Consider the following 27734-nt stretch of genomic DNA (forward strand, 5'->3'; position numbering starts at 1 on the left):
GTTAAATGTAAGTCTAATTTAATTCCAGTGTGATTTTTGGCTTATTTATTTCTAATGTCATTAAAAGTTCATATCATTTAAACAGCTATTAAAAATTTAACAACCTAAATGCCCAACAGTATGGGGTTGGCTAAATAAATTATGGACCATCTAAATGAGAGAAAATTGTGCATACTTTATTTAAAATCATGTTTTGCAAAAATAATTCATGACATGAAAAAGTTTAAGATACAATTTTCAGTGAAAGCCAGGTTTGAAAAAATAATGTAAACAATGATTGATATATGTATATGTGTGTGTACATATATGTATATATAAATGAATGAGCCAGATATATACCACATTCATATATGTTCACGCATCTTTCTTTTCTGTGTCTCTCTGTTAGTCTATCTGTTAAGTACATATAATGAAACACACCAGCACATAACTAATGTTTATCTCTAGGTAGTAAAATCAGGAGTGATTCTGGCTTTCATCTTCATCTTTGCTAAGTATTTCACAATAAATATTTATTCTTTAATAAAAGGACAAAACAGTGTTACCTTGTAAACCAGTGAACAATAAGAAACAAACTGTAAAAGAACTAGAAAAATTATTATAAGGTCAGGTCAATTTTCATATGTATATGAAAGACGCTTCTAAGCATAAAAACAAAGGATGATAGCATGATATCATCTGGAAAAGGATTATTCAATTGGGCTACATAAAAACTAAATTTCTATGTGTCACAGAATATCATAAACAAATTTTTTTAATTAAAAAGAAAAGAGTTAGCATCCTCATATATATGTGAAGAGCTCTTATAAATCGTGCTGGAATCTGGCATTTGTGCCTGCCCCCGCCTGCACATTTACGCTCTGCCCTTCCCCAGCGTGCAATGGCAGTGTCTCTAAGGCTTTCCCAGGTCTCCCTCCCTAGCCAAAGTGGCACCATCATCCCTCAAGAAACCACTATCCCATTAGCCCTGTTTTGTTTTTTTTTTTCAGAGCACTTCTCACTATCCAATATATCAAAAGTTGACCTCTTTTTCTGCCCACCTCTCCCACATGCATGAGCAAAAGGACTTTGCCTTTCTTATTTACCACTGTGTCCCCATTTGCCAAATGAATGACTGTGCAGACACATTTATTCACTCAGCAGAGACTCCCTGACTGCCCTCCATGCCAGGCAGTGTTCTGGGTGCATGTGGTGCACCCATGAACGAAGATACTGCCTCTATGAAGAGTCTATTCTAGCACAGGGGACGGGTGAGAGACAAGCAGCCTAATGAAAAAGTACTTTATACAATGTGTTAGAATGTGACAAATGCTGCAGAATAAAGAAAACCGTAGAGCAGAGTCAGGGGGAGCTCTGGGACCAGGGCAGCTGGGGAGGGGATTGAGGAGGTGGGAGGTTGCAGTATTAAAGAAGGTGATGGGTGTGGGCCTCCCTGAGAGGGAGAAGTTTTTACTTGGAGAGGAGCGAATTCATCAGGCAGGTACCTGGGAAGAGCAGGCAAGGCCAAGGCATCAGCTAGAACAAGAGACCTAAGGCAGGGAGGAGAGTGTGCCTGATGCCGGCTCATTCAAAACCACGTCTGCCTTCTTCTGAGGAATGTCTCCTGCATCCTGTGTTCCTATTAGCAGTGCCACATCACCTGCCCCACGGTGACTGGTGACAGGAGCCCCACCTCACTGAACAAGATCATTTCCCAGGACCTTTTTATTTTGACTTGCATTGGAGGAAAAAAATCTTCCTCCCTTCTAGTTGCAAAGTGATGGATGTGAGCCTGGAGCTGCGGCACCCCTTCCTCTCATTCGCTCGCTCAACACGCATGTTGATGATGAGCACCTACTGTGTGCCAGTCTCCGTTCTAGGCACGGGGGCTGCAGTGGTTAGCGAGAGAGATGAGTTCCCTGTTCGCATGAAGGAGAGGAGCATAGTAAGTCCAGAAGGAAACAGTGGTAACCTTTTCTGACTGCCCTCAGTTCTATGCAGGTCACCAGGGTGCTCAGATAGGCAGCGACTAGGAAGAGGAGGTTGGCGGGGAGAGTCTCTCTGCGTGGGGGGACTTCTGAACTGAGATCTGGATGGATGAGAAGGGGTCAGCCAGGCAAATGGCACAGGAAGGAGGGTTGCAGGCAGGGGCCCTGAGGTGGGAAGAGGGAAGTGGGAAGAGGTGAGTGTGCCCAGAGCTCAGTGAGAGCCTGGGGAAGTGGCCCAGGTAGAGGTCAGAGAGGTTAGCCGAGTGCCTTGCAACACGAAGAAGCTGGTTGGTAAAAAAGAAACTCCTGTACGTGGAGAAGCAGACACAAGAGAGTCCAGCGAATCCTGCTGACGCAGTTCCAAACTCAGTTCCACGGGTCCTCACGTCCCATCCTCCCCAGATACATGAGCAAGAAAATCCGCCTTTGTACTTCAGCTAGGTTTTCTGTCTCCGAAACCAGAGCTGTGATTAATGTATAGATATATATGAATATTCAAAAAAGCTGGAAGGATTTATATTGAAATAGTAACAATGATGTATCTGGGTTATAGAATTCAATTCCATCTTTATACATTTTTATATCTTCTTAATTCAATGTGTTGAACATGCTTAACAAACTATTAATATTTTAAAATTGTGGGCTTTTCGTTTCTGATTGTATTTTCACACTTCGTCCTCTTTCGCCCAGGGGAAACCACTAGGACAGGTATGCGAGCACATCTGCCACATCTGTGCTGTCCTTCCTTCCTGTCCCTGACACGGCTGTCGTGACCCGAAGTACAAACCGTTGCAAGAATAAATGGATCATCTTCCTAGGTGCTTCCATTAGGTGCTAGAAATAATCCCCTTCCTGTTTTGATTTCCAGGCCCAAGAGCGCCCCAAATTAATTTGGCACAAGGATCTAATCTTTGAAATTAAGATTTTCCCCCACTTAACAACATCAGCCCCGAAAGCAAGTGCTTTTGAGGTCATATGCTCCTCATGGACGGTCACAACAAACTTTAAATCGACTTTATATGCATTTCTGACAAAATTTCACGTACAGATTTACTGCTCCCGACGTAACAGATGGAAACACCGAGGCCTGGGAAGTTCAAGTGGCTTTCCAGGGTCAGCCCTTTCAGCCATATCTTTCTAGAGCAAGTGAAACTTGGAGCACAGGACAAACCCATGCCTAGGCAGAGGCAGTGACGGCACAGGGTGTGCCTGGCTTTCTGTCTGAATTATTTCTAGGCAGAAAATGCCACTTTGCTCTCAGGACAGCCAGGTGCAGTTAGCACAAGCTCATGGAACAAGGCAGTTTAATTAAAGAAAAAAAATTAGTTGGGTTACAGTGCTATTCTCTTCAATCCAAGATGGAAATTAATTTATAATAACCTTGTCTTTTATTCATGGCATGCTGCATATTTCTGAGTATGTTGGCATCCTTATATTTTTCAGCTAAATGTGAAAAAATGGTGTGTTTCTGGTGGGCCACGAGTCAAAGCACTGAGAGAACCCAGCTGAGTCTCTGCTAACCATTCGGGGAAGTCTGAAGCCGCTGGGGAGTCGCTCGGTTCCCTTTTGATGAGTCATGATATTTAAAATTCCGAGGGCTGCCTCAGGCTTCAAAGCGGCCCTTTGAGATTGATCGCTCTGAGCCCGGCTCCATTAGTGGCCGAGGACAGAGAGGCATTCGTTTTCCTCTAATGACCTGCCTCTCTCTTCCAGACCAACCTGACGGAGCTGAAGTCTTTCGGTTCCCCGCCGCCGGCCGTCAGCAACGTCAGCGCGGCCGTGATGGCTCTCGTGGCCCCCGGGGGCAGGGTGCCCAAGGACCGCAGCTGGAAGGCCGCCAAGGTCACCATGGCCAAGGTGGACGGCTTCCTGGACTCCCTCATCCACTTTGACAAGGAGAACATTCACGAGAACTGCCTCAAGGCCATCAAGCCATATCTGCATGACCCTGAGTTCAATCCCGAGTTCGTGGCCACCAAGTCCTACGCAGCCGCCGGCCTCTGCTCTTGGGTCATAAACATTGTGAGGTTCTACGAGGTGTTCTGTGATGTGGAACCCAAGCGCCAAGCACTGAGCAAGGCCACCTCGGACCTCGCTGCCGCCCAGGAGAAGCTGGCTGCTGTTAAAGCCAAGATCGCTGTAAGTGACCCCCACCTGAGGCGAACAGCCTCTCCTCCGGGCCCCAGCGCCTCAGCCCTGATTTTTAAAGAAAACCAAACTGTTACCCAAAATCTCCTAATTTTTCAGTAGAGGCAACATTTTTTTAAAGACGTTTATTATTATTATTATTACTATTATTATTATTATTTTCGGTCACACCGCACAGCTTGTGGGATCTTAGTTCCCTGACCAGGGATTGAACCCACCCGGGCCCCCGGCAGTAGAAGCACAGAGTCCTAACCACTGGACCACCAGGGAAGTCCCAGTAGAGGCAACTTTTATAATTTCTTCCTCAAACACTGTATAATCCAAACAAGACAGATCCACTGGACCATGGGTTTACACTTTGGTCCTAAAAGGTTTTTTCCTTTTCCTCTGAGGAAAGAAAAGATGACAGATGGATACATATAATAAATGAACAGTATTATCCATGGAACCAGCTGCTATCTTATTAGCCACAATGAATCTAATATTTTTGCACATCTGATAGTTATGAAGAAAGGGTCAAAAATGGGAGATTCTTTTTTTAAAGTTTATTTTATTGAAGTATAGTTGATTTACAATGTTGTGTTGTTTTCTGCTCTACAGCAAAGTGATTCGGTTATACATATACATACATTCTTTTTCATATTCTCTTCCATTATAGTTTATCACAGGTTATTGAATATAGTTCCCTGTGCTCTACAGTAGGACCTTGTTGTTTATCCATTCTATACATAATAGTTTGCATCTGCTAATCCCAACCTCCCGATCCATCCCTCCCCCTTCATTCCTGTCCCTAACAAGGTTGTCGTGACCCGAAGTACAAACCGTTGCAAGAATAAATGGATCATCTTCCTAGGTGCTTCCATTAGGTGCTAGAAATAATCCCCTTTCTGTTTTGATTTCCAGGCCCAAGAGCACCGGAAATTAATTTGGCACAAGGATCTAATCTTTGAAATTAAGATTTTCCCCCACTTAACAACATCAGCCCCGAAAGCAAGTGCTTTTGAGGTCATATGCTCCTCATGGACGGTCACAACAAACTTTAAATCAACTTTATATACATTTCTGGCAGAATTTCACTTACAGATTTACTGCTCCCAACTTACAGATGAAAACACCGAGGCCTGGGAAGTTCAAGTGGCTTTCCAGGCATAGGAAACAAGTCTGTTCTCTATGTCTGTGAATCTGCTTCTGTTTTGTAGATAATTTCAAAAAATGGGAGATTCTTTTCGCCCTTTGAAATGTAGGTTTTAGCCACCTTTCCCCACCTTGTGCACCATTCTCTTCCATTCTGGCCACTGTCCGGCCCCCTCACTCTCAGCGGTGTGGCAGGGCATGTGTGATGCTACCTGCAGTGCTTTATAGAAGCTTGTAAAAGCATGTAGCATATTGTGGTTGGTGGTTGGGGGGGGTCCCTTGGCCATAAATATAAAATTATTAGCCTCTTGTTCATATTTTGATTGTATGACCCTCACCCAGGTTTGGGGGATGGAGGTGATTCTGGATTCACACCTTGAACTTCATCTTTGCCATTAAAATTGGTATCACCAAAGTGAGAGGTAGAAATCAGAATCCTGCAGGATGACATAGCAGCTGAAAACCCATCAGCAGACCTTCCAATCCATGCTGTGCTATTCACCGATGGGTGACCTTTAGAAAGGCCTTTCCAGAGCCCAAACTTCAGCTTCCTGAAGTAAAATGGACACAATAATAGTCCATTTTGGCTATTCATGATTTTGCCATGAGGATGAAAGGAGAGAAGGCATGTAAAGCACAAGCCCAGAGCCCAGCCCACGGGGACACAGGGAGCTGCCGCCACCACCAGGGTTCCGATGACCACTGACCCCTGCTTTCCCTCCACCTCCTCCTCCTCCTGCATGTGCCATCATGTGCAAGCCCTGGTCATCAGTCACTACCGTGATCAAGTTCAAGCCAAAACATCCCCTGGATCTTTCACTTCTACACGTGCATTCCAGGCAAATAAGATTCTTACTGCAAGTTTCTCATGATGATAAAAAGGGTTTTACAAATTGTGAAACGGGAGATTGCAGACATGCCGCATGCTTCAAGTTTCACGGGTTTATTCATCGATAGACTAAATTCTATGGTTAAAGGCTCTAGTTCAAAGATCCCTGCAGCCAGACTCTCTATAAAGAAGAGATGCTTTGGCAAAGCAGCTAATCTCTCAGTACGTTTGCTTTATAAATCCAGACGTTCATGGACCAGTTTACTAATAATCACACTCACAATGGCCCACTTGAAAGAACACCAAGGGCAAAACACTAACAGCCCCTTGACTGCTTTTGGAGGGAAAAGACCTTCTGATAATTTTCATATTCTTCAGTCTCTCCTGGAAAAGTGTTGCAAGAACTGCATTTTCAAAGATCTCTTTCTTACTCAAGTTATTTTAACTAAAGGAACATCTGGTGCAGAGGGAATGTTTTCAAAATGTTTATACCTTTTTAGTAGCCAACATGCACACGATGGGCCCATTCAACCTGTGGAAGCCATCAGAATATTTTTAAAATACCTGGCTACCTTAGGAAGACACTTCTCTTCTGCCCAAATATTTTTTGAAAAAAACGCGTTCTGTCTTTTAACAACCTCCTCTCCATCCTTTGCTTATGCACATGCCTATCAACATCCCAGGAGTGCAGACACTCCCCCACCAATAACACCCGTCCTGAATACAGAAGCCCACCCAGGACAGGAAAGTGCCTCCCTCTGTGTCCCTGAGGCCATCGCCAGACCTCTCCCGTTACACCCCCGCCAAGTCTTTTTCTTAGGATTTTAGGATAATTCCAAGTACAGACTTTTATATTCAAGATGCATAAAGTGAAAAAAAAAGCATCTTTCAAAACAGGGTCTACAAGGTAACTTCAACTTGATTTTATACATATAATTAAAATACACACAAATATGAATAGTGGTGGTTATCTCCTGGTGGTAGATTTTGCATGGTTTTGTTTATCTGTATTTTTTTTTCTATTAAGAACACATATGAACGTGACAATTTATAAAAATAACAGTAATAAAAACAAGGAAGGCATCTTCATCCAGCATTTACTCACACATAAGTAAACTATCAGAGAGTAGAGAAGAGCTTCAAACGAAAAACGACAGTCTCCTGCCCTTTTCCTTCTTTTGTCTGTTTCTTCTGATTGTTGATGCCACTCAGAGCTTGCTACCTAGTGGCTTAAATGTGTTTTATTTGGCCTGCACAATGTGTTTGCCAAAGATTTAATTAATTGCCAATATTTAAAACAAAAATTCTGATTTCTGGCCGGTCTTATAATAATCAGAAGACTCCTGAATATCACTAACCGACCCTGGAGTTAAGCAGTGGCTTCTCACTCAAGCAGGCAGTTTTGCTGCATTTAGTCCAGTCACCACCGGCCCCTATTTTTTTTAACATTAGACTCATCTGACTAGTTTACACCATCTTCCTGGGCTGCTCATCTGAATTTCTGACCCTTGTCTGCGTGCTGTGCTGCATCCCTATTCTTGATGTGTCTTCTTCAGGCCGTTGACTTTCTGCTACACGAGGCTTGAAGACATTCATCCCCTATCTTCTCATCATGACAGCAACTATGTTTTTCTGACGTGACCTTTACTTCTTGTTCAGTCATATGGAGGCCGCTTCCTTGGAGCTCTCGGTGTTCAAGATGAAATTATTACCCTTTCCTTCAGCTCATCCCCCTCCCTCCTCTCCAACTTCATTATCATTATTTATCGTTACTTTTGCTTTTGAATCACCAGCACTGAACATATCTACATTGCGTTCTGTAACCAAAATTAATTGTCCCATGCTCTCTCCACTGACTGATTCAAAAAATCAGTAAATTCTGTTTATATTCTATGAACCTGTCTATATTGTTCATAGAAGATCTCAGTGCTGTTATACTTACTTTCTTACATACCTTTCCCCCTGGACTTTCTTCTCTCTCTCCCTCTTTCTCTCTCTCTCTTCAATTAGTTCCTTTGGCATAGCCTTATTTTTTAAAACTCTCCAGTCAATCCAGTGTTTTACTGAGTCCCCTTTTGCCCCCAAGACTTTTCTCTCTTGTCCCCAACTTAAAGCTCCAAACAGTTTTGGAGAGTAATCACGTTCACTGCTCTCTTGGGTTCGTTCCAATGACTTCTGGACCCCATGGCTTCTTTCTTGATTTCTTCTCTCGTCTTGCTATGGCTTGTTCTTAAGTAACTTTCTCAGAAATGTTACGTAAGAGGTAAATTTTCTAATATTCCAGTCTGGAGATATCTTTATTTTTAAACTGAGTTGACTATTTTGCTGTGTATTAAATTCTGATGCTAATTTTTTTCCCCTTAGAACACTGAATGCTTTATCTTTTTGTCTGGTGAGAAGTCTGATGAACAGTCTGGATGTGCTGTGTTTCTGCCTTTCTGGAAGTCTTTCAATTTTTTCTTTATTCTTGGTGTCTGAAACTTTACATTGATGTGCTTAGCTGCCATTCTTTTTTTATTCATTGTGCTTGGCATGTAGAGACTTACTTTCTTCAGTTCCACAAGGTGATTTTATATCTCCCTTCTGTTTCCTTTTTAATCTCATTTTCTGGAATGCATATTGGTTGGGTATTGGACCCTCTGATGGGTCATCTATTTTCTCTTATTTTTTGTCACTTTATGCTTTCTTATTCTATCTAGATTTCCTCAAATTCATCTTTTAATTTATTGAATTTATTATTTTTTACATTAACAATAAAGGTTATTTCTACAAGTTTTCTTTGTTGTTGTTCTCTTTTCCTTTTATTAGCATCCTCTTGTTTTATGGATGAAACACCTTGAATCTCCCGGAGAAACTAATTATGAAGGGTTTTATGCTCTGTTGCTGTTTTTTTGAATGAAGTTCTCTCTTTTTCCCAGGTCATTTTTTCCTTCTTGTTTACCTTTAATCTAGGCTTTAATCAAATGTCTTCTTCTCCTTTCATGTTTACAAGAGTAGTGATCGAAAGCTGAGTATAGCTCTGCAGACAAGGGCAGATCTGGCAGACCAGCAGAATTTGTTTTCTAGATCAGATGAGTTATGGTGGATGCAGCCTATTACTTGTGTTTATTTCTGCTGTACAGCAAAGTGATTCAGCTATATATATATATATATATATATATATATATATGTATATACATACTTTTTAATATTCTTTTCAATTATGGTTTATCACAGGATTTTGAATATAGATCCCTATATACAATAGGACCTTGTTTATCCATTCTGTATGCATTAGTTTTCTGGATGCATCTTTTTTTTTTTTTTTTTAAATGGGAATTATTTATTTATTTATTTATGGCTGTGTTGGGTCTTCGTTTCTGTGCGAGGGCTTTCTCTAGTTGCGGCGAGCGGGGGCCACTCTTCATCGCGGTGCGCGGGCCTCTCACTATCGCGGCCTCTCTTGCTGCGGAGCACAGGCTCCAGACGCGCAGGCTCAGTAGTTGTGGCTCACGGGCCTAGTTGCTCCGCAGCATGTGGGATCTTCCCAGACCAGGGCTCGAACGCGTGTTCCCTGCATTGGCAGGCAGATTCTCAACCACTGCGCCACCAGGGAAGCCCTGGCTGCATCTTAAATGCCAGAACGTGGTGTCCTTTCTCTGCCACTGTTGACTCTCCTGCTGGTGACACAGGTGCCTGGTGGCATTGCATGGGGATGGAGAAGTGGGGTGGAGGATCAAAAGGCTTCCAGTTGACCGTCTTATTTTCAACATCCCCCTGCAGCTCACCTGACATTTCCAAATCCCCAGTGCATGTGAGGCTCTGCAGAGCTGGTCAGCTTCCCCCTTGGTGACTTGAGGTCTGCTCTATGTTGCAGTGTCCTCTGCCCTGCTCCAGCCGTTTCCACTGCTCTATCTGTGGTCTTCCATAGATCTATTGGAATCCCTCACCCTCCAGTGGCCCTCAATATTTGCTTGATGTTATGGGCTTATGACTTCTTAAACTGCTTCGTAACCATTTTAGAGAAATCTCGGGAAGAAGAGGAGGTAAATGAATGTGGCCAGCCTGCCATTGTTAATTGGATGGCTCACCACCTACTTCTTAAGCTGCTTGGCTATATAGACTCGGCCCTTCATTTCTTTCTCTTGTGACTTGGTAATGACTGACAAAGCAGCCTGAAGCCCTGTTATTGCACAGACATGAGACGTATCTGGAGGTGTCTGCCATGTGCCTAGGTGTCTTTGTGTATGCAAATATGCATCGTGGGGGCAGCAAAGACTGTGCCTTGAATTCTGAATTCTTAATAAATTTAGAAAAAATTGAAACCATGTCTTTTTTAAAAATGTTCCTCTACTTTGGGATAATTGGAGAGAATCGATGAGGTCAAGTGAAGTTGTCTTGCACTCCTGGGACCTTAAAGCAAAGGGAGGGGACTTCCCTGGTGGCACAGAGGTTAAGAATCCACCTGCCAATGCAGGGGACACAAGTTCGATCCCTGGTCCATGAAGATCCCACATGCCGCGGAGCAACTAAGCCCGTGCGCCGCAACTACTGAGCCTGCGCTCTAGAGCCCACAAGCCACAACTACTGAGCCTGCGCTCTAGAGCCCTCAAGCCACAACTGCTGAGCCCGCATGCCACAACTACCGAAGCCCACGTGCCTACAGCCCGTGCTCTGCAACAAGAGAAGCCACCGCAATGAGAAGCCCGTGCACCGCAACGAAGAGTAGCCCCCGCTCGCCGCAACTAGAGAAAGCCCGTGCGCAGCAATGAAGACCCAACACAGCCTAAATAAATAAATAAATAAAATGAATTTTTTTTTAAATTAAAAAAAAAAAGCAAAGGGCAGACGTAGGTTGCAGACAGCCCAATTCCAGCCCACGAACCAGCCGCAGCAGACGGTGTGTGCTCCTCCCAGCACCCCCACCCTGGGATCCTACTGGCCATTTTCAGGCCTCCGCAGGCTTCAGTGAGCTTTTGCTTCTAAAAGCAGCACTTGTACTTTTTTGTCAGGCTACTGGAACCCCTTTTCCCCAAAACAGGGAGAGACAGAATTTAAGCCTGTCCCTCCTGGTCCGTCACCCCTCCTGGTCCTGGACCAACGACTGAGGTGCTGGATAGAAAAGCTCAGTCCTCTCACTTGCGTCGGGACCCTCTGGACTTCCACTGGGATCCACGTGAGGGCCCCCCTAGTTTGCCTTCCTTCCCCTCCCTGCCCGCCTTCCCCAGTCCCTTACAGCCCCCCCCAGGAGGCCTTCCTTAAAAATCCCCTCTCCGTGAACCCTATCTCTGAAGCACTGGAACTACTGACAGACGTTGTGTTCCTCCCTAAACAGCACCTTAATGAAAACCTGGCCAAACTCACGGCCAAGTTTGAGAAAGCAACAGCTGACAAACTCAGATGTCAGCAAGAAGCTGAAGCGACTGCAGGCACCATCTCCCTTGCAAACCGCCTGGTGAGTGTGGGCCTCCTCTGCGGGCTTTAATCACACGAGCTGAGCTTGGCAGGTGCCGCAGAGGTGCAAAATATTAATAGATGAGCAGCTGAGTGCCACTTTGACTGGGGGGCAAATAATAAAATGCTCTGGGCTGCAGGGACTGACTCCTGAGAAAAGCGTGAGTGCACACCCTGGTCTGGTCAAAGGAGATTTCCCACAGGGATGGCCGGGAGGATGGGGCATTGGATGGATCAGGAAGCTTACGAGAGGTGTGACGTGCTTACATACAAGTGCGTCGGCCAGAGGGAGCGTTTAAGGACAAAGCTTGCGTTCGACAGGCAAACCCTGAAGCTCTTACCTGTGGGATATTTGATAATACGGGTGTGGACAGGATGAGGCACTGAGATAGAAGCAGAAAAGAACAAGACAGATGGTTGACCCTGAACATTGCTGACCATAACCTTGGTCTCTCCAGCAGGGCAGTCACTTACACGGCCACTTAGGGCTCTAAGAGCAAGTGTTCCAAGGGCAGGAAGTAGAAGGTCCCACTCTCTTAAGGCCTGGGACCAAAAGCCAGCACTACATCCTTCCTCTGCGTTCTACTGGCCAAAGCAGTGACAGATCCAGGCAGAGGGAGCACAGACCCAAGCTCCTGATGAGAGGAGTGTCAGAGGATTTGTAGCCTTTTTAATCCCCCATGGCTTATATTTCTCATCATGAATCAGCTAAGAGCCTGCAAAGCAGTGTCCGCGGGATGTGATTTCTCTTTATCGAGAGCCTTTACAGCACCTTCCTCCCCAGTGAAAGGAAGTGGAATCCATCCCTTTTCACATTTATTCCAGCCCCCATTTATGTATATAACAAAGCCAGGTTTCCCAACAGTCACTGAATCGGCCGTGCTCCAGTGACAAGAGGCGAAGCCTCAGGTGTGTCTGTGCCCTTGTTTGTTGAACCTGCTGCTGCAGAGCTTTGAGATGATTGTCTTCACTGAACGGTGTGGTCTAGAGACAGCTCGTCCACTAACGTGCAGGAAGCAGTCAGGACCTCCCCGCCGGCCTGTCTTCCGTTCAGTTCCCTGTTTGGTTTCCAGAATTTCGCGCGGCCTTTCTCTGCCCGGCTGGAGCCTTTTCTGCGTTGGTCCTCGTAGGAGGCAGGTGGAGCTCTGCTCTAGGACTCAGGACAGACCAGCTCTGAAGCCATCCCCGCCCCCACCAACCTGGGGTGGCTGAAGTGTCAGAAGACAGGACACTTCGACTTTCTGGTCTTTATCTGTGCGATCTAAGATGGCGTGGGAATGGTCGGTGGGCAAGTCCCTCAGGTCTCCCAGCTCTGACATCCTAGGATGCCATCTTCCCAGGAAGAAAAAGGGATCAGTCATAGCACAGAAGCCAAGCTTCACCTCACAGTCCTCTGTAGACAGTGTCTATCCTCTGGGAGAGGGCGCCCCCCAACGTGGGCCTGCAGAGTCGGGCCCTGCTCTGCAGTCTTGGTACTTTGCACACACCCGTGTTTCAGTGCATCTGACTCTGTGTCTTAATTACCACGCCGATCTCCCCACCCACTGTGAATTATTTATAGTGCAATTGATTTTATTTATTTTCACATCTCCAGCATTTGGAGAGGAGAAGAGAGAGGTACATGATTTTCTGTTACGTTTTGAGGACCAGACACGGTACCAAGTGATGAACACACACGGTCACACTAAATCCTCTTCACGGCCCTTCGAGGTGGGCATATTCGTCTCCACACCTGTCAAGGGCAGAGCCTGGGAGCCTGCATTCAGGACCTGTCTCTCCACAGCCCACGTAACGCAGAGCAGAGAACAGGGGCTCGTTGACTGCAGTGTTCGCTGCAGCCGGTACAAACCCTCCCCCCGCATTGATCAGAAGGGCCACGTAAATGATGTCCTGAGTCTCCTGCGGTGAAGCGTGTGCCATGCATTCTCCGTGGCTGAATCGTGGCTCTGTAGCCTGTGGTATAACGTGTCTTCTCCCCTCTCTGCTCTTTGGAATGATAGGTGGGAGGACTGGCCTCTGAAAGCGTGAGGTGGACAGAAGCTGTGCAGAACTTCAAACAACAGGAAAGGAAATTATGTGGAGACATTTTACTTACGGCGGCTTTCATTTCGTACCTGGGCTTCTTTACAAAGAAATACCGGCGCAGCCTCATGGACGGGACCTGGAGACCCTACCTGAGCCAGCTGCAGGTGAGTCCAGCCCGCATCTGTCCTGACGCCACCAGCCTGTGGGGACCGGGGAGCTCATGTGACGGTAATAACCCAAACCTCTGAGTCCCTCCTTGTGTTCTTCCCCCCACGACCACCTGAGTATCCCCTAGTGACCGCTGAGACCCAGGAGGGAGACCTGTGCGCCCATGTCTTTCCACACTGCCCTGCACCGTCCTCCACTGCCCTCCAGGCCACCTGTGCACAGCACCTCTCCTCTTCCTGGGTCTCCATGGGAACTCCGGTCCACCGCCCCCAGGCTGTCTCCTGACGCTCCTCAAAACTATAAAACCCGAGGGGCACCAAACGCATCCTGTATCTCCCTCCAGCCTTCCTGCTCTGGTGCCAAACTTCATAGCGTTCCCCAAACGCTGCACCGCACCTTGTTACCAGGCCCCAAAGCTCCCCCGTCTGCGTCTGTGACCCACAGACACCCTTTATGAAAGCAGCTTATCTACTTTGGTCATGTGTACTCAGTTCTTGGTGTGAGCGGGAGGATGTTACTCCCGACTCCTCCCTCTACGCTGACATGGTGAAATGGGGAAATGCTAGTTCCCAACTGAAGAGGGTTCAGGATGTGTTACATCTTGACACTTGCTCATCACTCACAGTCCTCAATGCACAAATATCCACTGAGTCTTCAGCCTGCCCTCCACGCCACTGGCAGGAGGTACAGAAGACACTCAAGACTGGGATGTTGGCAGAACATAGTCCAGTGGATGAGATGAGAGTCATAAAAAGCAGCTGCAGTGAGAGTCAGCACAGAAAGTTCACCACGTACAGTAAGGGTTATATTCCAGAATTCGTTTGTAGGTGTTTCCTTGGAACACAAAGCCCATACTGTCTAGTGGTGGTTGGCTTAACAGATCAGCTCATAAAATCTCATTCACCTGGTGATTTGCTGAATAGTGGTTTTAAAACTGTTACAGCATTGGGAAATAAAAGATAAAGCTGTTATTTATTCTCCTTGAACACTTGTGGAAAAGGAAATTTTTGAAAGGACAATCATTAGCTGAGCGAATGAAGATGAGGAGCCCAGTGGCCGCTCAGCAAGGATTTTTCTGGCTTTGTTTGTGGCTCTTAAGCATTTTTTTAAATAATTTTTTTCTGCTTCATTGAGATATAATTGACATGTAACATTGTGTAAGTTTTAGATGTACGATGTGTTGATTTGATACACGTATATTGTGAAATGATTACCACAGTAGCTTAGTTAATACTTCCATCACCTCACACAATACCATTTCTTTTTTGTGATGAGAACATTTAAGATCTACTCTCTTAGAAACTTTCAAGTATACAATGCAGTATTAACTATAATCACCATGCTGTACACTAGAATCCCAGAACTTTTCTTATAATGAAAGTCTGTACACTTGGACCAACATCTCCCCATTCCCCCCACCCCCAGCCCCTGGCAACTACCATTCTACACTCTGTTTCTGTGAGTTTGGCTTTTTTAGATTCCACATATAAGTGAGATCATACAGTATTTGTCTTTCTCTGACTTATTTCACTTAGCATAATGCCCTCAATGTCCATCCATATTGTTGCAAATGGCAGGATTTCCTTCTTTCTCATGGCTCAATAATATTCCATGGTATATGTGTCATTCACATATATGCATACATATATATATGATTCATATGTCATATATACATATATATATATGATTCATATGTCATATATATATATATATATATGTATGTATATATGCACACCATGATTCTTTATCCATTAATTTGTTGACAGACACTTAGGTTGTTTCCATAGCTTGGCTATTGTGAATAATTCTGCAATGAACATGAAGTACAGATATCTCTTTGAGATAGTGATTTCATTTCCTTCAGATATATATCCAGAAGTAGAATTCCTGGATCATTTGGTAGTTCTATTTTTAATTTTTTTTTAACATCTTTATTGGAGTATAAGTGCTTTACAATGGTATGTTAGTTTCTGCTGTATAACAGAGTGAATCAGCTATACGTATACATATATCCCCATATCCCCTCCCTGTTGCATCGTCTCCCTCCCATCCTCCCTATCCCACCCCTCTAGGTGGACACAAAGCACCGAGCTGTACTATGAGGCTGCTTCCCACTAGCTATCTATTTTACATTTGGTAGTGTATATATGTCCATGCCACTCTCTCACTTCGTCCCAGCTTACCCTTCCCCCTCCCCATATCCTCAAGTCCATTATCTAGTAGGTCTGCATCTTTATTCCCATCTTGCCCCTAGGTTCTTCATGACCATTTTTTTTTTGATTCCATATATATGTGTTAGCATACGGTATTTGTTTTTCTCTTTCTGACTTACTTCACTCTGTATGACAGACTCTGGGTCCATTCACCTCACTACAAATAACTCAGTTTCGTTTCTTTTTATGGCTGAGTAATATTCCATTGTATATACATGTCACATCTTCTTTATCCATTCATCTGTCAGTGGACACTTAGGTTGCTTCCATGTTCTGGCTATTGTAAATAGAGCTGCAATGGACATTGTAGTACATGACTCTTTTTTTTTTTTAACATCTTTATAGGAGTATAATTGCTTTACAATGGTGTGTTAGTTTCTGCTTTATAACAGAGTGAATCAGCTATACATATATCCCCATATCTTCTCCCTCTTGCGTCTCCCTCCCACCCTCCCTATCCAACCCCTCTAGGTGGTCACAAAGCACCGAGCTGATCTCCCTGTGCTGTGCAGCTGCTTCCCACTAGCTATCGATTTTGATAGTATATATAAGTCCATGCCACTCTCTCACTTCGTCCCAGCTTACCCTCCCCTCTCCCCGTGTCCTCAAGTCCAATCTCTACATTTGCGTCTTTTTTCCTGTCCTGCCTCTAGGTTCTTCATACCATTTTTTTTTCTTTAGATTCCATATATATGTGTTAGCATATGGTATTAGTTTTTCTCTTTCTGACTTACTTCACTCTGTATGACAGACTCTAGGTCCATCCACCTCACTACAAATAACTCAATTTCGTTTCTTTTTATGGCTGAGTAATATTCCATTGTATATATGTGCCCCATCTTCTTTATCCATTCATCTGTCGATGGACACTTAGGTTGCTCCCATGTCCTGGCTATTGTAAATAAGAGCTACAATGAACATTGTGGTACATGACTCTTTTTGAATTATGGTTTTCTCAGGGTATATGCCCAGTAGTGGGATTGCTGGGTCATATGGTAGTTCTATTTTTAGTTTAAGGAACCTCCACACCGTTCTCCATAGTGGCTGTATCAATTTACATTCCCACCAACAGTGCAAGAGGGTTCCCTTTTCTCCACACCCTCTCCAGCATTTATTGTTTCTAGATTTTTTGATGATGGCCATTCTGACTGGTGTAAGGTGATACCTCATTGTAGTTTTGATTTGCATTTCTCTAATGATTAGTAATGTTGAGCATTCTTTCATGTGTTTGCTGGCAATCTGTATATCTTCTTCGGAGAAATTTCTATTTAGATCTTCTGCCCATTTTTGGATTGGGTTGTTTGTTTTTTTGATATTGAGCTGCATGAGCTGCCTGTATATTTTGGAGATTAATCCTTTGTCAGTTGTTTCATCTGCAAATATTTTCTCCCATTCTGAGGGTTGTCTTTTCGTCTTGTTTATGGTTTCCTTTGCTGTGCAAAAGCTTTTAAGTTTCATTAGGTCCCATTTGTTTATTTTTGTTTTTATTTCCATTTCTCTAGGAGGTGGGTCAAAAATGATCTTGCTGTGATGTATGTCATAGAGTGTTCTGCCTATGTTTTCCTCTAAGAGTTTTATAGTGTCTGGCCTTACATTTAGGTCTTTAATCCATTTTGGGTTTATTTTTCTGTATGGTGTTAGGGAGTGTTCTAATTTCATTCTTTTACATGTAGCTGTCCAGTTTTCCCAGCACCACTTACTGAAGAGCTGTCTTTTCTCCATTGTATATTCTTGCCTCCTTTGTCAAAGGTAAGGTGACCATAGGTGCATGGGTTTGTCTCTGGGCTTTCTATCCTGTTCCATTGATCTATATTTCTGTTTTTGTGCCACTACCATACTGTCTTGATTACTGTAGCTTTGTAGTATAGTCTGAAGTCAGGGAACCTGATTCCTCCAGCTCCATTTTTCTTTCTCAAGATTGCTTTGGCAATCTTTTGTGTTTCCATACAAACTGTGAATTTTTTTGTTCTAGTTCTGTGAAAAATGCCATTGGTAGTTTGATAGGGATTGCATTGAATCTGTAGATTACTTTGGATAGTATAGTCATTTTCACAATGTTGATTCTTCCAATCCAAGAACATGGTATATCTCTCCATCTGTTGGTATCATCTTTAATTTCTTTCATCAGTGTGTTATAGTTTTCTGCATACAGGTCTTTTGTCTCCTTAGGTAGGTTTATTCCTAGGTATTTTATTCTTGTTGTTGCAATGGTAAATGGGAGTGTTTCCTTAATTTCTCTTTCAGATTTTTCATCATTAATGTATAGGAATGCAAGAGATTTCTGTGCATTAACTTTGTATCCTGCTACTTTACCAAATTCATTGATTAGCTCTAGTAGTTTTCTGGTAGCATCTTTGGGATTCTCTATGTATAGTATCATGTCATCTGCAAACAGTGACAGTTTTACTTCTTCTTTTCTGATTTGGATTCCTTTTCTTTCTTTTTCTTCTCTGATTGCTGTGGCTAACACTTCCAAAACTATGTTGAATAATAGTGGTGAGAGTGGGCAACCTTGTCTTGTTCCTGATCTTAGTGGAAATGGTTTCAGTTTTTCACCATTGAGAACAATGTTGGCTGTGGGTTTGTCATATATGGCCTTTATTATGTTGAGGTAAATTCCTTCTATGCCTACTTTCTGGAGAGTTTTTATCATAAATGGGTGTTGAATTTTGTCGAAAGCTTTTTCTGCATCTATTGAGAGGGTCATATGGTTTTTCTCCTTCAGTTTGTTAATATAGTTTATTACGTTGATTGATTTGCGTATATTGAAGAATCCTTGCATTCCTGGGATAAACCCCATTTTATCATGGTGTATGATCCTTTTAATATGCTGTTGGATTCTGTTTGCTAGTATTTTGTTGAGGATTTTTACATCTATGTTCATCAGTGATATTGGTCTGTCATTTTCTTTTTTGTGTGACATCTTTGTCTGGTTTTGGTATCAGGGTGATGGTGGCCTCGTAGAATGAGTTTGGGAGTGTTCCTCCCTCTGCTATATTTTGGAAGAGTTTGAGAAGGATAGATGTTAGCTCTTCTCTAAATGTTTGATAGAATTCGCCTATGAATCCATCTGGTCCTGGCCTTTTGTTTGTTGGAAGATTTTTAATCACAGTTTCAATTTCAGTGCTTGTGATTGGTCTGTTTATATTTTCTATTTCTTCCTGGTTCAGTCTTGGGAGGTTGTGCATTTCTAAGAATTTGTCCATTTCTTCCAGGTTGTCCATTGTACTGGCATATACTTGCTTGTAGTAATCTCTCATGATCCTTTGTATTTCTGCAGTGTCAGTTGTTACTTCTCCTTTTTCATTTCTAATTCTATTGATTTGAGTCTTCTTTCTTTCTTGATGAGTCTGGCTAGTGGTTTATCAATTTTGTTTATCTTCTCAAAGAACCAGCTTTTAGTTTTATTGATCTTAGCTACTGTTTCCTTCATTTCTTTTTCATTTATTTCTGATCTGATCTTTATGATTTCTTTCGTTCTGCTAACTTTGAGGGTTTTTGATTCTTCTTTCTCTAATTGCTTTAGGTGTAAGGTTAGGTTGTTTATTTGAGATTTTTCTTGTTTCTTGAGGTAGGATTGTATTGCTATAAACTTCCCTCTTAGGACTGCTTTTGCTGCATCGCATAGGTTTTGGGTCATCGTGTTTTCATTGTCATTTGTTTCCAGGTATTTTTTGATTTCCTCTTTGATTTCTTCAATGATCTCTTGGTTATTTAGTAGCATATTGTTTAGCCTCCATGTGTTTGTATTTTTTACAGTATTTTTCCTGTAATTTAATCTAGTCTCATAACGTTGTGGTCAGAAAAGATACTTGATACAATTTCAATTTTCTTAAATTTACCAAGGCTTGATTTGTGACCCATCTTAAGATACTTAAGTATTTTTATGCCACAGACGCCTGTGGCAGTCTGGTAAAACCTATGGAATCCTTCTCACAGTAATGTTTTTTAGTGCATAAAGTAGAATGCATATGATTACAAAGGAAAACAATTCTATTGAAATATATTTCTGATCCCAGGATAAGAACCTCCAGTGACTGGTTTCCCTTTTGAGGTTTGCTTGAAGGTATAGCACTGGCCATTCGTACCCTTAGCGGGTGTAATTAAAGGGAAAGGAGATGGTCTGGAGAGGTTTTTCTGAGATAACTGCGAAGACAAACTGCAGAGAAGAGAAAGATGGAGAGGTTAAAGGGCATATGTGTGAACCTCGAAAGCATTCTAGGTGAAAGCAGCCAGACACAAAAGGTCACGTATTGTATGATTCCATTTATGTGAAACATCCAGAATAGGTAAATCCATATAGGCAGAAAGCAGATTAGAGGCTTCTAAGAACTGGGGGTAGCAGGGAATGGGGAGTGACTGCTGATAGACTTGGGGCTTCCTTTTGGGGTGAAGAAAATGTTTTGGAACGAGATAGAGCTGATGGTTGCACATCGTGAACGTACTAAATACCGTTGACTTGTGCACTCAAAAATGGTTAGGGAATGTGAATTTTACCCCAGTTTTTTAAAAAGTATATGTGTTTCCAATGAAAACAATTACTTGTAGAAGAATTTAATGAGCTGAGAGAGGTCAACGAGAAGAAAAGGAAGGGTTCTCAGTGGGGACAGAGACCAAGGGGAGACATTCCCAGGCCTGGTGGTTTGTTCCCGGGCCTCCCAGTGTGGGGAGAAGTCCTCAAGCAGCCCTTCCAGGGGGTGGGGTTGTCCATGGCAGGGGAAAGGGGAGTGTCTGCAGTCCTTTGCAAGCTGGGCATCAGCAGCAAGTGGTGATTCTGAGAGGAGAGGGTGGTCAGTACGGGCTGGCGTGGGCCTGGTCCGTGAAGCATAGAAATGTAGCAGGAAGTGACCCTGCTAACATGGGTAAGGGCAATGGAGGCTGTTGATTCAGATACAAATGATCTATGGTAGACATTTGACTTGGGTGAATATACTGAAGAACAGAGGATGACATGGGCAGAATTTCTGCTGCTGTTCATCCATCAAGAGAAAAAAGACTATCAGGACGTTAAGAAAACCTGCTTCCAGGAATAATGACACAGCCGGGAAAGTGCTCCTCGGGGATTTTGGTCTTGCTTTTAGAGGAGTTCTGTCCTTTGAGTGAGCTGCAGACCCCACCCCCAGCTGAGAGCGCATGCTTCTGTTCTGAGCGCGTGCGGCCTTTCTTCACCACCAGGTTCCCATCCCAGTGACCCCCAACCTAGATCCCCTGAGGACGCTGACGGATGATGCCGACGTGGCTGCCTGGCAGAACGAGGGCCTCCCTGCAGACCGCATGTCCACGGAGAATGCCACCATCCTCCTCAGCTGCGAGCGCTGGCCACTCATGGTGGACCCTCAGCTACAAGGCATCAAATGGATCAAGAACAAGTATGGCGAGGGCCTCCGGGTCACCCAGATTGGCCAGAAGGGGTAGGTGGCTGCGCACAAAAGTTCACACCTCACCGTTTATGCAGAGGGACAAAGTGTGATGAGCAGGTTTTAAGCCGCTGTGGATTGTTTCTGCCCTCCTGGTTCCTCCAGGAGTTTTCTCCTCTTTGTCCTCTCGCTTTAGGAAATGTCTCAGTGAGAGATGCTTGGGTACTGAGTCTCTGCTTTTCTTTCTTTTTTATATTTTTGTCTTTATTTTTATTGGAGTACAGCTGGTTTACAATGTTGTGTTAGTTTCTGCTGTACAGCAAAGTGGATCAGCAAAGTGGATACATATCTCCACTCTTTTTTAGATTCTTTTCCCATATAGATCATTACAGAGTATTGAGTAGAGTTCCCTGTGCTATACAGTAGGTCCTTATTGTTATCTATTTTATATACAGTAGTGTGTATATGTCAATCCCAATCTCCCAATTTATCCCTCCCCCCTTTCCCCCCTGGTAACTATAAGTTTATTTTCTACATTTGTGACTCTTTTCTGTTTGGTAAATAAGTTCATTTGTACCATTTTTTTAGATCCCACGTATAAGCGATATCATACGATATTTGTCTTTCTCTGTCCGACTTGCTTCACTCAGTATGACATGTGCTTCTCTTTCTCGTTAGAAATCATATGCGTCAGCCTCCCGACCCATTCCTGAGTCCTTCTTCCACCAGCCCAGGGGTTCACCCTCCCATCTCTCCTGGAATACTTCCTGCTTCCCAAGCACCCTATTCTGTTGTCAGACAGCTCTGTGTTTTACAGTCTTTCTCACATTTAGTCAAAAACTGCCTCTCTTAGCTCTCTTCTATCCTTTGTTCCTACCTCTGCCCCAGAACCACAGAGAACAAATGTAAAGCCTCTCTCTCCTGAGGAACGATGGGACATTTGCAGTGGGGTGCTTAGCAGCTGAGACAGTTATGGAACCTTCGGAACCCTTTGCGTCTGCCATGTGGCTTTATCCGTACATGGTGGGGGACTTACTGCACACGTCAAGGGACACGAACAACAGGGAGGATGTCTGACCAGCACCCACCGCACCTCACGGGCCTCAGCTCCTCTCCCCCCACTGCTTCATTCACTCTGTTATAACTTAGCTTTGTAGTTTCAGTTCTCAGTTCTTGTTCTGTGTCTCTAGGAGACATGAGAAAAATAGGATGGGGCAATGAGCGGGAGGGAGAGGGCCAGAGATCACTTATTAGGTGGTCGATATGTGTTGGTCTTGGTGTTAGGAGCTTTACCTCAAATGCTTTTTAATCCACATGACCAATGAAGTTAGTGTTATTGGTACCATTTTCTCATTTGAGGAAATAGAGTTTCACACAAGTAATTTCCCCAAGAGTACACAGTTTTAAAGGCAATGGATATTTGCACACCCATGTTCAAAGCAGCGTTATTCACAATAGCCAAATGGTAGAAGGCAATCCAAGTGACCATCAACAGATGAATGGATAAACAGAATGTGTTGTATCAATACAATGAAATGTTATTCAGCCTTGAAAAGGAAGGAAGTTCTGTCCTATGCTACAGCATGGGCGAACCTTGAGATGAGTATTCCAAGTAAGTAAGCTGGTCATAAAAGGACAACTACTGTACAGTTCCATTTACATAAGGTCCCTAGAGTAGTCAAATTCATAGAGACAGAAAGTAGAATGGTGGTCCCAGGGGCTGTGGTAGACAATAGTCTACCACAATTTTAAAATAATTAGTTAAAATTTTTAAAAATTAATGGAGGCAATATTGGAACCAAGGTGATCTTCACTTCGAAGCCCACGTTTATCCACTCAACATACAACCACCAGCATGAGGCTTGCTGCCCTGGCCACATGTCCCAAACATGCTTGTCCAGGGGTCCAGACCACCCACAGTTGTTTAAATCAAACATGCGATGTTCAGAAAATAGTTAAATCACATGTTGAATACCCAGATGGATCCTTTCTTACAGAGAGGGTAGGTGAGAAATGAATGCTGAGGTAGGACACGACATATTTTTATCTGTGTCATCAGTCATGGTAATCTAATCCTGGCCTTCCCTTCAAACTTTGATTAAAATATTCCTCTCTAATTGACCAATAACTGCATTTTAGACACAAGTATTTGTTCTTTTTGCTCATTCTTATATCCCTAGTACTGAAAATAGTGCCTGACATATAGTAATTAATTCTCTGTTCATGTCCCTTGACTACTGTTCTATTGGGTGATTTTCTAGATTTGTTGTGTATTATTTGAATACAAGTATTACATTATAGATAGTATGGGTTAAGACTGTTAAGTGTAGTCTCCATCAGTGAATGGAAAAGTGTTCAAGGGTGTCATTTGCCTTTTAATTTTGTGAGGTCTGACATACTACAACTTTTTTTTTTTTGGTCAGATATGTCACATTTCTTCTATAAATCATGTTTAGAAAATTCTTTTTTCTGTCCAGAAATTATATAAATATTCATATAGAAGATTTTTTAGGTTTTTTTTATGGTTTTCTTTTTACACTAAAATCCAATCACCTGAAATATATTTTCAGGTACTATATAAGGTACAGACCTAATTTTCACTTTTCAAGTGGTTAGCCATTGTTCCAATACCGTTTATTAAATTCTCCATCCTTTCTCTGATTAATTAGAGATGACATTTTACTCTATATTAAAATATTTTATTAGCTTTTATTCTTTTCTATTTATATAATACTATACCAGCCTTTAATTATTTCGTTTTATATTTAGTAACATTTACTGTGGCATTTCTCATTACAAAAGTAATATATCATCATAGTGAAAAAAAAGAAGGGGAAGGGAGTTACCCAAAAAATAAAAAGCCCCTATAATTCATCATTTTTTCCCAACACTCTCAACTTTTGGTGTATGATATCCTTTAAGACTTCTTTCTACATATCTGTATTGTTGAAGTTATAAAAAATATTTTATTATCAGCTGTGAGTCCCTCCCCTTATTCTTCATGATCTTTTATTTTTAAAAAAAAAATTCTCATTGTTTTCTTTTAGATTAACTTTAAGATTTTTGGTCAAGGTTTATAAAGTTATATTGTTATTTATTGTGTGAATTGGAATCACATCGAACTTATAAATCTATTTAGGGGAAATCAATTTTTTATGTGCTTGTTAAACTCTACATAATATTGAAAAATTAAAAATAGCCTAGCTTTTGGTAATTGATTGTTAAATAAATTAAGGTGTATCAATACAGTCTAATACCAAGGCACATAAATATTGTTATAGAAGAATATTTAATGACATGGGAAAATGTTTACATTTTACGTACAAAAACCAGGTTATAAAACAAATGAGCTGCATGGATCAAATAAAAATAAACATAAATATAAATGCAGACATAAATAAAAATATAAATAATATAAAATAAATAGAAATAGTAATAATAAACTTGAAAATATATCCAAACATCTGCAGGCAATACCAAAATGTAAATGACACAAGGATGACAGTTAATTTTCACATTCTTTTTTGCATTTTGTCATTTTTCCCTTTTTATAAGAAATAGTTCAGATCACATAAATATCATTTTAGATAGAGAAAAATGTGCCAGCTGTCTGACGTCATCCCAGATAGTGGTGCCTCCAAGTTTACCGCCGCGCTTCAGGGCCACGGCTGCCTGTTGACTGTCTCCAGTCCACCCCTTGACGCAGGCTTACTCCGCCCACCTGTCTCCTCAGCTACCTTCAAACTGTCGAGCGTGCCCTGGAAGCTGGGGAGGTGGTGCTGATTGAAAACCTAGAGGAGTCCATCGATCCTGTGCTGGGACCCCTGCTTGGGAGAGAAGGCGTTAAGAAAGGACGGTGAGACCCAGCTATACTGCTGGCCCTTCTGAGGGGCTGGTTCACGGCCCCTGGTAGAGCTGTGCACAGACCCGCTCCTCCTAGAACTTCCTCTTCTCAGCTCACATAAAGTAACCCCCCTGAAGCACACCTTTCATTCTGCCAGAAGAGGAACATTTAGCTGCCCTCATGCCCTAGAGGCAGTTCCAGAGGAGCTTCCATCAGCCAGCTCACTGGCTTGCCACTCAACGACCCCAGTGCACTAGTCTAGAGCAGCGTTAGAGGGAAGGTGGTGAAAAAGCAAGCTGACTTTGAACCATGAGCATTTCATCTAAGCTGGTCGTCTGAGTTCTGAGAGCTCAGTGCTTCGTCAGCTTGATGAACCCCTGTTGCTCTGGGTGCTGGTGGCTGATCAGGGCTTAGCAAGGGTCTGGGAGGAGGAGGAGGAGGAAAAGAGGGGCAGGAGAAGGGCTACAGGCACATAGGAGGGGGGTGAAAATTATCAGAAGGGAGCCTCACCCACTGCCCAGGCCATAAGCCGCCTTTGCAAGTCCTTAGGATGTGCTTATTTACTTAATTAACCATTTTCACCCATAGAAGTAATGCTCCATCAGCCATGAGACAAAGTAAGCCCTATTGCTAGCCTATAAATCACCTTCGTGCACTCTAAGAAGGTTCCCCTTCCTGCAAATGCTTTACTGCCATCTGCTGGAAACGTTCCATAATGCGCTCATGTACACGGACCACAAAGTGAATGGTTCTCCCTCCAGCTGTGCCTGCAAAATCAGATGCGGTGGCCGTGGGAGAAGGTCTGTCACCCTCCACCCCTGTTCCCCGCCTGAGGGCTCAACCTAGACACACTCGGGAAGAGTCATCTGAGTATGGCAATATTGTTTGCTGTGATTTTGCAAAAAAAACCCGTCTAGGATTCTGTCCCTGACCAAAGCTCACAGGAAGGCACTCCACCTTTACGTGAGCCCTTGTGTTTCAGGTTCATTAAAATCGGAGACAAAGAGTATGAGTACAATCCCAAGTTCCGGCTCATCCTTCACACCAAGCTGGCCAATCCTCACTACCAACCCAAGCTGCAGGCTCAGGCCACCCTGATCAACTTCACCGTGACCAGGGACGGCCTGGAGGACCAGCTGCTGGCCGCTGTGGTCAGCATGGAGAGACCAGACCTGGAGAAGCTGAAGGTGCGTCAGGTACCCAGCAAGGGTGTTAAGAGGTAACTCAGCCCAAGGTCACATGACTAGTAACTGGTACAGTTGGAGTTCAGGTCACCTGCTGATTTTGTCTGCTTGTGGTCCCGAGCACTCTGCTATCCTGCTTCCAGTTTGCTAAGGGAAGGGATTCTGGCCCATAACCCTTTATCTACTCAGACCTACCCTGAGAACAGGATGCTCTGGGCTTCTACACCTGACTCTCCCTTATGTGATATTTGCAGTCAGATCTCACGAAGCAGCAGAATGGGTTCAAAATCACCCTCAAAACGTTAGAAGACAACCTGCTTTCTCGCCTCTCCTCGGCCTCCGGGAACTTCCTGGAAGAAACGGCCTTGGTGGAGAACCTTGAGGTCACTAAGCAGACCGCTGCGGAAGTTGAGAAAAAGGTAAGACCTGGCAGCCTAGGCTGGCGGACAGAGGCCCTCCTCCTGCTCCCTGAGTCTGACTTCTAGGGGAAAAAAAGAGTAACAGATGGCTCTTCCATCTTCCTGAGTTTCTCCTAGAAAGTCAAGCTAGGCAGGATTCCTGAAATGACTACCTCACATCCTGCATTACGGAGTGCCCCCATCTCCTGGGAAATGCTCTTGACAGCTCTACTCCGCAAACGTTTGACGAGCACTTACGTCTGTGCAGGGCCTCGTGTTCTGTGCAGGAAATAGTCACTCAAACTGAATACCTCAGTGAGTCCATGGAATTGCCCTGACGCTAAGGAATCACACTGTTGTGCAAGTTGACTGGTTCAGGCATGATTGCACCCCGAGAAAACCCACAACCTGCCAAAAGCTCGCAAGTCTGATTTTAATGGGAAAACTTCCATGACGTCCAGGGAAACTCAGCTCTCAAAAAAAAAAATGGTATCATCCTGTGAAACTACTTAGCATAGAGCTTCCTTCCTTTGTTTCGCAACGTTCAGGAGACTTCTATTCCCCCTTGCGGGAATAAAAGTCTGCCCTTCCCCAGCAGACTGCTGACCCTACAGGGGCCCTTTCACATTCTCAGTCCTGCTCTTGGACCAGAAGAGGAATTAAGTCACTGGTTCTGAGCAGGATAAGCGTGTCTGTAACAGTGCCCAGGAATGATGCACCTTGGAAGGAATACCTTTATTGTCAGGTTATTGGGATTTCTCCAAATATGAGAAATAAGACTTTGTTCAAGGTAGGAACAAGTTAGGAAAAATGAAAAGTAATGATGGGCAGGGCAGATAAACCAGGTCCTACCCACTCTGAGATAACAGACAACTAAGGCTGGAATGAGAGACTGAAAGGAGGAAGGTCCAGCCTCGCCTTGTCTCCTCAGTCGCTGTGTGACCACCAGGTTTTACTGCTGGTTCTCTACGGCCTCCATGTCTCTAGAGAGGGGCATGCAGAGTTTGTAAAACAATTGTCTTAGAAGTTCCACT

At 43.5% G+C, this 27734-nt stretch overlaps 1 protein-coding gene across 1 annotated transcript in view; it reads left to right on the forward strand.

Annotated features, from left to right (window-relative positions):
• Window positions 1–27734, forward strand: part of DNAH9 (dynein axonemal heavy chain 9) — a 303311-nt gene that overhangs the window by 217001 nt on the left and 58576 nt on the right. Inside the window, exons 50-56 of the mRNA XM_068529609.1 lie at window positions 3681–4106; window positions 11393–11512; window positions 13512–13700; window positions 21093–21328; window positions 25008–25130; window positions 26101–26305; window positions 26557–26721. Of these exons, the coding sequence (XP_068385710.1) occupies window positions 3681–4106; window positions 11393–11512; window positions 13512–13700; window positions 21093–21328; window positions 25008–25130; window positions 26101–26305; window positions 26557–26721 (1464 nt within the window). The remainder of the gene's footprint in view (window positions 1–3680; window positions 4107–11392; window positions 11513–13511; window positions 13701–21092; window positions 21329–25007; window positions 25131–26100; window positions 26306–26556; window positions 26722–27734) is intronic.

Source organism: Eschrichtius robustus, chromosome 20 (assembly GCF_028021215.1).
Source record: "Eschrichtius robustus isolate mEscRob2 chromosome 20, mEscRob2.pri, whole genome shotgun sequence".
Lineage (NCBI taxonomy): Eukaryota > Metazoa > Chordata > Mammalia > Artiodactyla > Eschrichtiidae > Eschrichtius > Eschrichtius robustus.